Raw genomic sequence first — 13996 nt, forward strand, 5'->3', positions numbered from 1 at the left:
AGACTAGGGTTTGCGAGACTTTACAGAAAAATAACAGGACAACGACATTCAAAGCGGAAAATTGGATAAAGTGTATAAACTATTCAAAACGCAACTGGTTGATACCAACTTCTTGCATCACAAAAGGTGAAATATTCGCTGAGTTGCGAAGAGTGCGTAGTAAAGCCCTGCGCTAACGAACTTTCAAGGGGTGATGTGTACTGGACTGGCTGGAGACATCAATGAAGACACGCACACGACGGCGAGGAATGCTACAGCACACCAATTTAACGACAGATGTCTGTATTTCGCTTTACAATCGTGTTCTATATGTACTGCGTCATCACAACATGAGCCTAATGCGTATCAGAGCTCATTGTGCTCCTGGACATCATCAGTGTCGGCGACAACTGTCTTGACGGCTTCGGCAGCTCCGCTGACCACGCTAGCCACCTTCTCGACAACATTGGCAGAAGCCTCCTCAGCCTTCTCCTCGACCTTCTCAGTAGCGTCCGCAATCTTTCCTCCAGCCTTGTCGGTAGCCTCAGCAACCTTTTCTTCAACCGCCGAAGCAGCCTCCTCAGCTTTCTCGGCAGCCTGTTTGTAGACGATGGATTCGGGCTTGGGGACACCGTCAATACCAATCAGCTCGGTCTTGAAAATTAGGGTGGAACCGGCCGGGATGGGACCGATGGAGCGCTGGCCGTAGCCGTAACTGGGAGGAACCGTCAATGTCCGCTTCTCGCCAATGCACATGTCAACGAGGCCTTCGTCCCATCTATCGAATCGAATGGTTAGCACCGCAATGTTTCCGGGCCGTGCAGCGAGAAAGTGTCAACCAACCCCTTGATAACCTGACCACCGCCGAGCTTGAAGCTGAAGGGTGTCCCGCGGTCATAGCCTGGAGCAGTCACGGGTGTTAGCATTGCATGGAGCGCAGAGTAAAGTTACGACCAGGTGGCAGGGTGACTTGCTAGCATCAAACTGCTGGCCATTGGATTGGAGGGTGCCGCGATAATGGACATTGATCTTGTCGCCCTTGCGAGTCTTGCGATCGCACTCTACAGGAACGGTAACGTCGATGCCCAGCTCCTCGGCGGCCAGGACGCCAACGGTGGCGGAGGCTAGTAGCGACAGCGACAGGAAAATTGACTTCATGCTTATAGCCTGCAGTGACCTCGATATGGCGTTTGAGGGGTGCGTAGCTGTGAAAGATTAGGATGATGTTGAAATGTGGATTGCGGGCTCTTAAAGGTTGAGTAGTTGAACACCTGGCAGCTCTTCTCTCAGCCAGTGAGCTACAACAGGCTAGCATGGAAGGGAAGTTGAAGCCAAGCAGCTGTGTACGTACAAGCACTGTAGAGCGAGGTACGTACCAAGTTATACCTCGCGGCAGGCTAGTAGTGGAGTTATGACGACATGTCCAGCACCTTACACTAGATACTTAGTATGGAAGCTACCTGTGCCCCGTGCCTACTTTCTTGAGACGTGCTAACCTTATATTTTCTAAGACAAACTCTATTCGCACCGCTATTAATCTCTTTAGACACTACCGCCCTACACTTTCTACCCTCTCAACTAATTAAAATTAATGTATCCTCTAACTCCTACTTCTAGCCCCACTACATACCAAACCTTCAAGTACCTTGATATAGAAATTACTAGAGGTACGCCCAATATTAAATCTCTAATAGTGTACTCTCCCAATAGTATATTCATTCCCTAGAATTATACTTTCACTAACAGTAATTGAGATACTTTATGATTAAGATGGCGATTGACATGGCGATTGAATATAATGTAATTGAATATAATACAAATAGTTATTAGGAGAGCGAATATGTAGTTGGGAGAATGAATATATTATTAGGAGAGCAAATATACTATTAAGGGAAGTAAATACGCTAATGCGTGTAACGGGTCTGCTAGAGTATTGTACAGCGAGCAGTCGTGTGTGGTTGAAATGCTATATTTAATAAAGGGAGCAAAGGAAGACTACACTAGAAAGGTGTAGTTGAAAGAAGGTTTTATAGTCGGGCGTACGGGCTAGGCAAACATGTGGACCCGACCAATTAGGAGGCTCGCATCCTTATCGATACGACCCATCCCGTCTTAGCAGACTTGGCAAAGCCGAGTCTTTGATCCTAGGCGCTAGCCTTATAATATTGAGGGGAGCGAATACATTGTTAGAGGGAGCGAATATACTATTGGGAGAAGTGAATGCGCTGTCAGGGTTTTGAGTGCAAGTTCAGCAATAAAAGGTATATAGGTAGGTGGGACGGCGGTGTCTAAAGAGATTAATAGTGGTGCAAATAGAGTTTCTCTTCTCTAAAGTAAATATATAATATTAAATTAATAGAACAAGTAAAAGACTTATTAATATACAAGATAAAGGTATATATAAAATTCCTTAAGATGTGAAAAGTAATGGAATATTACTGACAAAAAATTGTAAAAAAAAAAACTAAACTGTATAAATAATAGGTACTAATTCGCTTAATATATGAAGTTTTATATTTACATTGTCAAGTGTATAAGATGTATTTATATCATAGATTAAACTTCTAACTGCTCAGGCTATCGAAAGACAAAGAGACAAGACTGAGGTGTTGGTCGAGGAAGCCCGGCATTCTGCCTCGTCACTGTGCTTCACCTACCTACTATCTACTAGCCGGCATTGCCTCGTCTCACCGAGAAATCGCAATATCCGCCTTTCCACTTCATACCTCGACACAATACCCTCGCTGCTTTCACAGGAGGACCAGTGTCCCCTCAGTCGGTCTGTCCTACCAAGGCAGCAAAGCCTAGTCTAAAGGCATTTGGCCTACAGCCTCAGAGGACAACCACGAGAACTCATGACTCATGTCACCAGCATCTCCAACATACAAGGCAACCCAGGCAGCAGTCTGGACATTGATCACCACTTGGCTTGTAAGGCCTAGGTGAGGCTTTTAGTTACGATCTACAAGCTGCGGTGCCTGAGGAGCGACGCATAATGGTGAGCGGTAGCTACATACCGTGATATCACTTCATGCCTCCTCTAGTAAGCTTTCCCGTCTTCCGTGTTGCTCGGTCTTTGATAACTGAAATACGGCAGGTACTTATGTCGCCCAGAGCCAAACTCCCGAATGCCTGACCATGGGCCGTATTGTTATGCAGTCCTTGATCACCTCATTGTGACTTTGCTGTCACCACCGTGCTATGCTGGAAATGAGGCTTGGTGACCACCGGCTACGCCATCTAGTTCTGCCTACTCCGTCCTCTCTCCTCGACTTCAATCTCCAAGCGGCCGGATTGAGTCATGCTGTTTCGTTCTTTGGCGCTTCCTAGCTGTCTTGTGGAGAGAGCGATGGAAGGAATGAAGGCCAGTGCCTACCATTCCGCCTAAACCCCAACGAAGTGTTTCTACATACACCTGGTCCGTTGACAAAGCAATGCGCAATCTGCTTCGTTTTATCTGATCAACTCCGGATGGCCAACTTGCACTCGAAAAACCAAGCTCTATATAACCAGATCTATCCACTGCCGTCCTTACCAGATCCGATCTCTTCCTTTGTCTCGAGAAGCAAGTTCTTTTGAGCCTCTACAAGTTGATCAGTATCTTCCCAGCAAGTCTTCTTTTCCTCTTTAAACCACCAAAGTACGCCAAAGTACCTTTCTGTCCGACGACCGAAATGGGCGGCAACCAAGAGACATATATTAGTAATAGCGGGAGCCGGCCCCCCTACTACAATCCACGCACTACATCACCATCATCGAGCAGTAACTCAAGGTCCTCAGCCAATTCTGTTTTTTACAGGTCAGGCACTGCAGGTATGTGTACTTTCACCCTTCAGTTGGTATCATAGATAACAAGTGCTAACTTCGGATCAGATAATCACAATGTTACCACTCAAAAAAAGAGCGACGTTATTGTTATCAATCACCACCAGCCGAATCCAGCCAAGGACGAGCCTCGATCGTCAGACTATTATAGAAGATAACAGCAGTGCGGATACATCCGTGTCTATTTCTTTCTATGGATTACCACTTGGTGTCCATGTCTCAGTATCCAGGAAATTGTACGATATCGTTCTGTAGCATTACCAGACGTGGGATTACTTTTGGGTTGTGATCTTTCATAATGTTGACTGAAGTTTCCTCGTTATGGCAGGAGTTAGTGTAGAGTATTGGATAAATGAACGAAGACGGTCAGTTACTTAAAGTTAGGTCGGTCTCCTGGTAGAAAATAAATTTCTTGCATCTATAAGTTGTTTCTGCGCTGCCCCAAACAATGCGTATTGCACTTGTATGAATTCTCACACTCCTGCTTTCTGGTTAATGTGCTACGTTGCATTGCGTGTTGCACATCTCCCGAGCCTCAAAGTCCTAGCATTGCGGAAGAAGTGATGGGAGCTACATGAGGAATTCGCTCAGGCTTGACATAACTTGAGGAGGTATGCTGCGGAACTGACGTTCACAATCATCCAAGCCAAGTATATAAAGCATCTGGAATAGAGACGCGTAACGCTGCACAGCGAGATGATCAAGAGTGCATATACTGAGAGTCGCTTCAAAACTGTATAGAATTGACCTGGAACGTCCTGTCTTATGTATTAGCTATGCTGAGTGGAGTTCATCCCTTTGCCATCAGTGGTGGCACTCACCGCACTCAAACTGTTACTACTGGTAGTTGATTGGTATCAGTCTGTTCTCCAGCCCAGACGGTAAGAGTGTTGGAGGTTCGACTCAGATGCAGGTAGACTTGCGCGATGGACTTGATGCTGATCAGCTGCTTGATTGATTGATAGATCTCTTAAGTTTGGATGTCCGGTCTGCTCTAGAGTCCCGAGTCCGACAAGGGTCGGACCTAGCAGGGTCCCTCCTGCCTGACATGACAGGTCAGGGTGAACACGACCTCTTAGCAAAAAATAGGTATATGTGTTTGTTCAAACTACTGCCTCTGAGGATGTGGGTAGTAGAATCAATGTTTTGATCACCTTCTAGCTATGCGTCATCCCATTCTCGAAGCGACTGTTGGATTGTGGCGTCGTTGATGTTAATCAAGCACTGCTTCCTCTTTTCATATGTTCTTCCTTAATAGCATCCTGGTACTTTTTGTCAAGGCGAGCGGGGGTCTTCATGAAGGACCCCTTCTTTGATCAATGCTTCTGGGGAGGGCCGGTGGGCGATTCTTTCGTTCAAAGAATCAGCACGCATATGCTTTTCGAGCTGGGACCGGGGCAAGTTAGGATGTCAGCACAGTCCGAAAAAGCCAACCTTGATATGACAGCATTACCTCTTTCTGTTGTGCTATGAGCCCCGGAGCTGCGTTTGAGGCAGGAAGAATGTTTTCTGAATAAGGACCATTTGTGTAGATTAGTACATCTTGTTCGAAATACGTGCAACTATGCGTTCCGTTGCAAGGACTCGAAGCAAAACATCATACTTTTGACCAGTTCCTGGCGCACCGGACGACGTTTCAGGTGCTGTTCGAGAGAGTTCTTGCGCTGAGGGTCGGGACGGCTAGGAGAGATAGGAGTCTCGTCGATAGCAGGAGCCGGGTTGACATTGTCGCTCGAGTCGGCCATGATGTCGACTATATAGTCACCTTCAAGGGTTGGAAGTCGATTGTCTGTGGCCGTTGTATCTTTCAAATATCATTTTCTGCACGTAGTAGAACGAAAGCGCCAAAGTCCGGCTTGACCCATGAATGACGATGGAAAACGGCTTTATATAGCATGGCGGCCCGCCTACATGACCTTCAAAACAGCTGATGCTTTTGGTTACAGCAAGCTAGTTCCTCGCTTCCACGGAGCCAATCTGTCTTCGTCTCCCACATGGATCGCGGCACGTAGACAACCAATACGGTGTCATTTACCGGCCTTGGCTTAGTGTTGTACACGATTGAATCTTCCAGGTCGCTCGCTGTCACCTGCACTGTGCCTAGCGAAGTAACAGCCTGAGCTACTTCACCCCGCACCTGCAATGAATCCTCGATACGTGCACACGGAGCACGGTACTGCTTGATAGGTACTCCCTACCTGCATTACGGACGTGTACAGTAGTCCAAACGCACGACCTGGAGGGGGGGCCAACGTGCTCGATTGTTTTTTGTTCCGCTACTCAAAATGCGCAGTGGCTCCAGCCCGGTAATAACTAACAATGATGCAGTGAGCTCGAATGACAGCTGGGTCCAAAATGTTCACCTCTGAACAGGGAGGCCAGGGCAATGGGATGTTGAGCCAAAGAGTAGGAGTGGGTCAGGGTCATAGTTATGGGCGGATAAGTACTAGATTTCAAAAGGAAACGAACTGCCCGGTTCGGGTCTGACCTGGCATACATACTCAATACAGTAGTACCTCTATATAGTACTTCTGTAGTTGGGTAGGTAGGCAGTCAGCATGCCACCACTGGTCTAGACTTCCACCCCGACGGTAAAGTGAACAGACATTACCTCTAGACACCTCGTTTCATGATAAGAGGCTGGGCCTTATGACCCCACTTTGCTGGGCTGCCTGAGCACAGTGTCGACCTACCTCTACTTGTACATCTCTGCCCTGAACACCACTGCATCTTCACTGTCATCAGATCGGATGCCTCTCGAAGCTCCTGCGTTTCCCTTGCTTCAACTCGCGCTGAAGGTGCGCTCTAGACTATAACTCTAGGTCACCTTCTCCCCATCTACCTACGGGTTTTCACGGCCCAAGCCTGCGATCCTTTAAATGGGTCATGCTGTGCTTAGACGAAGTTCGAGTGAGCGCGCGGCCAGATGCACCAACATACCATGTCTTGAGCTTGTTTCAATACGACAACCACTCTCCCTGACTTGCTGCTTGCTATTTTTCTTCTTCATGTTTCAAGTGCTGTGGCTTCAGCTACCATGGGCCAAGTACTGTCAGAAGAGGAGAAACCGGCTCCCTTATCCCACGAGGAGTTGGTCAAGGAACTGGTGAGTGTTGTTGTTCAGTATCGCTGAACCGCCGACCGCCCATTATGTCGCTGAACTATGCTAATATGCCCGCAGGCCAACATATTTGCGGACAAGTGCTTCACATCTCTCGAATTATATTCGCTGAAGCAGGTCTTTAAGAGCCTGGCCCACCATGAGCAGCGTGTGGGCTATCTCAAAGAGGGCACCATTGCGACATATCTCAACGTCCCCGACATCCTCGGCGTCTCTCCCGTGCTCTTCCGGATGGTAACCTACATTGCTGCCTTCCCTTTCTTGGAAGATGCCCCGGCCTTCTTGGGCTTGCAGCAGATGGTCATAGTGATCACTCTCATGACAGATAGATACCGGCGCGTGTTGAGCAAGGATGCTGCTGATAAAACTAAGTTGTTGTTCAAGAGCCTGGCAGTTTACGACCGCAAACTTTCGAGACCGGCTGCCGATATGCTCAGTGGCTTGACAAACGCGAGAGAGCAAGCGGGAAACGATAGGCAAGCGCTTGACAATGACGAACTGGTACTCGCTGCGTTCGATGCTTTGGGCCATGTCATTCCTGATAAACAGCAGAATATGCTTGCCACTCATGAGGCTATGATACCGGGGGATAATTTTCGGAAGTTCATCATGCTCCTCCTTCTTGTCGCACCACTGGATCCTCAGGGACGTCTGGACTCCGATCCCAATCGAGTGACCGGGGCTGGGCTACAATGCTTGAGGACAGCAGCTGAGTCAATTCTGGCGGCCTTTCTAGACGTGGAACAGAAACCAGGCGTCGAATATCTCCGCTTCAGCAAGGTCATAGCCAGTTGCCTACCCTTTCTTTTCAGAGGCCTCACTCCCCTTTTTGAATATTTTCTCTTTTCCGAGGAACTCGACTTCCACAAAGGCAAGAAGGGTACATCCAGGTCCCCAACTATGTTTCCCAAGCCAGAGCAACCGATATTGCAAGACACTGGATCCATTATGAACGCAAGTATCCTATCACAAATGTCCTTCTTTCTCCCTGGTAATCTGCTCTTCCGACGCCTACGCCTCTTATACGCAGGTGACGAGGATGGATTCAGCATGGGCAGTTTCGAGGCCAAAGTATTCAAGTGGAAGGCGCCGACAATTCTGCTTGTTTGCGGAACGCGCTTGCGGGACGATTCTGACCATCACAGCAACGGATCAGCGCCGGCTTTCTGGGCTTCTTTGCCCCCGAGACGTTTTCCCCGTGGCAGCTCGGGCGAAGCCGAGCGACTCACCTTTGGGGTCTATGTCCCCGAGCCCTGGAAACTCACTCATCGGGAGTGCTTTGGTGGAGAGGACACGATCTTATTCCAGCTCGAACCGATACATGACCTCTTTCGGGCATCGTCCCTAAACAAGGATTACATCTCGTTCGCCAGGCCCTCGGCATCGCTCAGCCATGCCGGGGTGTCTTTTGGTTGTCCACCGCCCAGGCCCAGCCAAGCATATCGCCGCTCAAGCATAATCGCACTTGGGCCCGTGTCTTTGATGTTGGATAGCAGCTTCGAGTTTGGCTGCTTCACCCACGATTATGCTTCAAAGGGAGGGGCATTCCATACGAGCATGATCAGAGAATATGATTTCCAAGAGCGTTTTGAAATTGGAAGTGTGGAGGTTTGGGGCTGCGGCGGGGATGAGGAAGCGAAGGACCAAGCAGAGAGATGGGCGTGGGAAGCAAGAGAAGCTGAAGCCAGAAGGAGGATCAACCTGGGCACAGGCGACATCGAAGCTGACAGAGCATTGCTCGAGATGGCCGGGCTTGTAGGGAGCAACAGGAATGGCGGTAGCATGGCATAACAGTAACAGTTTGCCATAGGGAGCTTCATTCGCCAAAGAGCGGATGTGAGGTTCTTCTACCGGATAACAAAATTAATATCAACGAGACATTGAGAGACTGGCTGACCGGAACGTTTATGGCCTCATGATCTGACTGCCTTTACGGGTGCAAGCCATGTCCCCGACTTCTCCATATTATATCGTACATCATTCACGTATACTTACATACCTGAGTGGGCTACCTTCAATCACGTTATGTATTCGGCCTAGTTCTTATCCCGCGACGACCCATCGGCTCCTTTGGAGCCCCCAAGCCAAGTGGGTAGTCGCTCGCGAACACCTGTGATGTTGGACTTGTTGGGATCCTCGGGCGCTACGTCTCCGGCCGGACTGCTGGCCTTCTCCTTGGCATCAGCATAGGCGGCCTGGGCTTGGGCGGCAACGCCATCCGGAGCGCCAGCAGCCGAGTCGCGCTCTGCCTTCTTCTTCTTCCTCTTCTCGAGTCTCTCCTGCAGAGCCTTGTCCTCGGCATCGCGAACCTCGAGCTCCCGAATCCACTTCTGGCGCTTCTCTTCGGCGTCCTGCTGCTCCTTCAGCTTCCACAGCTCCTTCTGCTTCTGGCGATCAGCAGCGTAATACCAGCTGCCGGCAACCATGGCGATAACGGTAAAAGCCTGGGCAGCAACACGGGCGCGGAACATGCGCTGAACTTGTTCGTGATCACCGCGGCGCATGGCGCGGTAGGCGCCCGTGAAGGCGGCGACGGTGGCGATACAACCGATGGGGATCAAAGGCTCCTCGCGGAGACGGCGGGACACCTTTTGGAAGCCATTCTCGTTGTAAAAGTCCCTGTTTGGGGGCAAAGACAGTGAGGCCTCGTCAGTATAGGGCGCATGCGGCCTGCAGTCGCGAGGGAATCCAGCGCCCGGAAGGGCAACGAAGGGTGGCTTGACTTACGCGTTGTCGTCAAAGGAGGAGGGAAGAGGCCTAGAGGAGAGGCCCGGTGGGGCCGAGCCTTGGTTGTCTGTAGAATTGGGCATGTCTATACTATGCCTGGCAATAGGGCTCTGGGAAGCTGAGATAAGGCAGATTGGCGGGCGATTTGGAGCCTCGTGTTGACTGTCGAGACAGGTGGAACTGGGTTCTCGGTGATGAAACAACGGCGACGGAGACGGAGACGGGCGATAGCGATGGCGATGCGCCTGCTACATGAAGGGCGGAAAAGGTCGAGCTACCCCACAACTCTCGCCGGGGCTCGGCCCCGCAACGTCAGGACGGTCCAGGTACCGTGGATACCTCTGGTGTACATGTGCACTATCACTTACATACACCGTGGGTCCCCTCGCGCAACATGCACAGCGGTTCATCGCCACAGAGCGGCAGCATTTTAGAAACATGGATGCATTGTTCGTTGCCCGCCAAGCAAATTCTACCTCTACTCCCGCTCGCGCGGGCCCCCTCGTGGTTGACCCCGTCATGCCTGTCAAGCCAGGTACACATTGGGTGGCGCAGATAGACCAGTCCTGGCAGCGGCCCTGACTTGGGATTTCAAATAACATGACCTCCCTCAAAGGCCATCTTTTCCCAATGGTGAGGCAATAACGCGACCCTGGCCCCGTTCTCAGTTCAAGTATCTTCGGGTAGCTGTTGTCCGCTCCGGTTAAATCTACTGTATGGCTTGGTTAAATCTACGGTCCCCACCCACCTCACGTGCCCAAAACCCCTGCCGTCAGGCTCAGCTATATCGGCCACACTGTAATTTGGCGGGCAGTAACATCGATTGACTTTGTTACTAACAATCTGCACCATCACACTGTAATTAAATATCGCATATCGCCAACGTAAGTTATAGTAGTGAGGGTCGTGCATACTAACCAATTGTTTATCCTATACTAATTCTGGTGTAGATGTCTATTATTATTGACCTTACCAGCTCCCAGCTAAAGGAGGCCCGCGCGCGTATGCGTACCCCTAGCCCTGCTCCCTCAATTAAAATAATTGCGGTAGTTAAGATTGAGAAGCCATCCCCTCCTCGTTGCGCAGTCAAGAAGGAGGTTAAGGCTAAGGTTGAAGATGAGGTTTTCCCTCTCCCAGCTGCCGTCCCCGTCGCTACGTCCCCTATTAATAACTTTGATAGTCGTACTTAGGCAACATTTGACGCGCTCTTCCTTAACATTAGAAAGGTAGTTTGTAATACTGGATTTGCCTTAATTAAGAAGAGGTTTAATAATTACTTTAAAGGGGAGCCCTAGTGCTATAATTTTAAGTGCTTAAAAAGTATAGTAACTAATAGCGGAGGTAAGAATTTTAATACTATAAAGTTAAAAAGTTTAAGATCTTAAAAGAAGGATTGCCTATAAAAAGCAAAGGCTACCCGCGCTATTAAAATTAGGCGCTAGTCTTTTACTATACGGTATCCCTATTACTATTATCCTCTTAACTTAGAGGTTACTATCTACTTTACTACGAACTGTCGCTTCGATCGTACTAACGATATTAGCGCTAATATTATTCGTTATACCTATTAATTAAAGACTTCTTTATTAGATATTACTTCTACCTTACGCAATAAGTTCCTTGGAATTAAAGTTAGTAAGCGGAATATTTTAAATACCCTACGAATAGACTACGAAAATAGATCCGGGGCCCTTACCCTTACCTAGTAATTTATTAATGTAATTTTTACAATAGTGGGGGTTATTATTTTCAAAGTCCATTAGGCGGGGGGGAAGTTAGATAGTATTATTAATATAGTATTCTAAATTTATAATTAGTGTGTAGAGTAGTTAGTAAAGAATCTAGAGGTCTAGAGTCTTAACTATACGTATAAAATTAATAGATTTAATATACCTCTCTTATAAATTTATAATATAACCTCCCTTTATACTATATTTAATATTGGGTATTGCTTATTTAGTAGGGAGAGCGAAGAATACTTTATTTAGGTATTAACTCAATTTAAGAACCTCTTCGCTACTAAACAAATCCCTTAACCCAATATTATTATTATAGACTTTAATAAAGTATATAAGAAGGTTATAAGGGCGGTTTTTAGCAGCGTTTAGTATTAGATCTACCTATAGTACGTTATAAAGAATATTGCTTTTAATATTAAAAAGAAGTAGGTAGGTTCTCTTGAAGGGATAGCGCTTGAGGAGTAAGGTAGTAATAGTAACTATTTACAATAAGAGACCAATAATTCCGTTAATAATTATAAAGTATTTACTTAAATTGCAGTATAGCTTCTATATAATAGTAATTGCACCTTATATTTAGGCGATTTAGTAAGAAATTCTTAATTTAAGAAGCTTATTAGTTACGCTCCTAAAGATAATTTATAGAAGAGGATATAGTTCGCTAATACCGATAGTATTTTAATAGTATAGCGGGCGGTTATATATATAGATAAAGAGGATAAGTTCTAGTAAGAGTACGAGATTCTTAAACGCAAGTTTAATAATTAATTAGGTAAGTAATTGAGGCGCCCATGCATTCAGAGCTTCGTTGTCGTGGGTCCAAAGGTGACATGGAAGATCCGCACCAAAGGTCGTGGTCCATGGGCCCACCCAACGCAAGCGAGGAAGGCGCGGCGTCTCTGTCTATAATGGGTCAGAATGCAAGAAAATACCCGTCTTGGCACGGCTTGGCGGTCCTAAATAGGAAAACTTAGCGCCAAGCAGGACACAGTTTGAATAGCAGCTCAAAAAAGCCACTTTTTTCTTTGCAATTGAAATTTCTTCTCGACCGTCGCGTGCACTAAAGTGTATATGGTATCAAAATGACGAGGAGAAAAAGGCGGTCATTTTGGTACCGGTCGCATTGTGGTGCACGCACTAATTGTTAAGAAAAAAGCGAAAGAAGTTAAAAATAAGAATTTTGGTAGCAAATGCTTAAATTCCAGAAATAACCAAATCCTAAAAATGACCAAGTCCCAGACCTTAACCTTTAACCCTGAAGATCTGGGAGGGGGTTAGGGTTAGGGTTGAAAATCGAAAATTCTAGGAAAGAGAAAAAATGAAAAAAAAAAATTTCAAAATTTTGCCTTTGATTTTTTTTGGGTTGTTTTTTTTTTTTTTTTTTTTTTTTCTACAGGTTGGTTAATATAGGAAGGAAAACTCGAGTATTAATTTAAGCAGTCACTTAAGCCTTGTAGCTTAATGGTTAATCTTACTGTTACCTTTTTGAAGGTTACCTGTTCAGTTCAGCTTTAAGTTTTTTTTTTTTTTTTTTTTTTTTTTTTTTTTTTTTAAAAAAAGAAAAAAAATCCTAAATAATGTCCAAGGGCGCCTCTCTGTCTCCCCTGGACTTTAGCTCTGTCCAGGGGAATTGTATTTTTTATTATTATATAAATATATAGAATAACCGCTAATCTTCTTTTCTTTATTAAATATTATTAATTATTTATTGAATACTTACCTTCCTATCTTCCTATACAATACAAGTTTATATATTTCGCTATTAAAGTATACTTTAATTTTAGTATTAGAGTAACTTCCTATATAGAAAGTACCTATAGTATATTGAAAATACTATTCAAGAACCGTTATATCTATTTTAACTAATTACTTAATACTATTAAGGAAACGCTCTCTCATCTTAAAGAGAGCTATAGGGCAAAATACACAATATAAGTATTAAGAAAGGTTATTGAATATTCTTATAATATACTTAATAAACTGCAGTATTTTACTAACTTCGCAGCGCTCGATTTAATAGCCCGCTAATTACAATTTATAGAAGAAGCTATTACTAATAAGAAGGTAATTACTAATTATAGCGGTAATTTTCGAATCTAGTATAATTTACTTTATTGGTACGAGATATTGTAGTTTATATATATTAGTAAGGAGTTCGAATTTGAATATATTAACTACTATTAGTACTTAAAACCTAAGGAGGTAAAAGTTATTCCTTATACTATTTCCCTATAGTAATTACCCTCGCTAACTTTTATTTACCCTTAACCGTTATTAGAAGAATTTCTATATATTTATAGAGAATAAGACCCTACAACAATCCTCAATACGCATTAATAACATATTTTGTAAATAAAGAATAATAACTAGCTAATCCTTAATACTACCCCTTCCTCTAATATACACTATAATATCACTTATAATACCCCCTAATGCTTAATAAAGAGACTAAGGGCGACGAGGATAATAGTTACCTAAGCAATAATCTAGATATAAGTAGATTTATAGAGTATTAAAAATGTAGCTTTATTACTACTATAGAATATATAGTCTCTTATATAAAGGTAAATATAGTTGGAGAGGGATTTAATAGCGGTGAGGGTAC

The 13996-nt window shown here is 45.6% G+C and overlaps 6 protein-coding genes across 6 annotated transcripts; 2 read left to right on the plus strand and 4 right to left on the minus strand.

Annotated features, from left to right (window-relative positions):
- Positions 1-263: 263 nt before the first annotated feature.
- On the minus strand, positions 264-1222 carry NEUTE1DRAFT_117797 (uncharacterized protein; the record flags this gene model as incomplete). The annotated part of the gene is made up of 3 exons (XM_009855019.1): positions 264-757; positions 823-880; positions 954-1222. The coding sequence occupies 3 exons, from the start codon at positions 1135-1137 to the stop codon at positions 346-348; spliced, it is 654 nt and encodes a 217-aa protein (XP_009853321.1).
- Positions 1223-2632: 1410 nt separating this feature from the next.
- On the minus strand, positions 2633-3282 carry NEUTE1DRAFT_47735 (uncharacterized protein; the record flags this gene model as incomplete). The annotated part of the gene is made up of 3 exons (XM_009854500.1): positions 2633-2765; positions 2866-2917; positions 3234-3282. The coding sequence occupies 3 exons, from the start codon at positions 3280-3282 to the stop codon at positions 2633-2635; spliced, it is 234 nt and encodes a 77-aa protein (XP_009852802.1).
- A 353-nt stretch (positions 3283-3635) lies between these two features.
- NEUTE1DRAFT_117798 (uncharacterized protein) lies at positions 3636-4077 on the plus strand (the record flags this gene model as incomplete). The annotated part of the gene is made up of 2 exons (XM_009855020.1): positions 3636-3792; positions 3853-4077. 2 exons carry the CDS (start codon positions 3654-3656, stop codon positions 3960-3962), a joined length of 249 nt encoding a protein of 82 aa, XP_009853322.1.
- Positions 4078-4735: 658 nt separating this feature from the next.
- Positions 4736-5653, minus strand: NEUTE1DRAFT_117800 (uncharacterized protein; the record flags this gene model as incomplete). The annotated part of the gene is made up of 3 exons (XM_009855021.1): positions 4736-5190; positions 5258-5313; positions 5408-5653. The coding sequence occupies 3 exons, from the start codon at positions 5547-5549 to the stop codon at positions 5080-5082; spliced, it is 309 nt and encodes a 102-aa protein (XP_009853323.1).
- A 1131-nt stretch (positions 5654-6784) lies between these two features.
- On the plus strand, positions 6785-8817 carry NEUTE1DRAFT_85858 (uncharacterized protein; the record flags this gene model as incomplete). The annotated part of the gene is made up of 2 exons (XM_009855022.1): positions 6785-6910; positions 6986-8817. The coding sequence occupies 2 exons, from the start codon at positions 6842-6844 to the stop codon at positions 8714-8716; spliced, it is 1800 nt and encodes a 599-aa protein (XP_009853324.1).
- Positions 8818-8930: 113 nt separating this feature from the next.
- On the minus strand, positions 8931-9885 carry NEUTE1DRAFT_117801 (uncharacterized protein; the record flags this gene model as incomplete). Its single annotated transcript, XM_009855023.1, has 2 exons — positions 8931-9544; positions 9653-9885. 2 exons carry the CDS (start codon positions 9733-9735, stop codon positions 8962-8964), a joined length of 666 nt encoding a protein of 221 aa, XP_009853325.1.
- Between the last annotated feature and the right edge of the window lie 4111 nt (positions 9886-13996).

Source organism: Neurospora tetrasperma (genome assembly GCF_000213175.1).
Source record: "Neurospora tetrasperma FGSC 2508 unplaced genomic scaffold NEUTE1scaffold_5, whole genome shotgun sequence".
In the NCBI taxonomy this organism is placed as follows: Eukaryota; Fungi; Ascomycota; class Sordariomycetes; order Sordariales; family Sordariaceae; genus Neurospora; species Neurospora tetrasperma.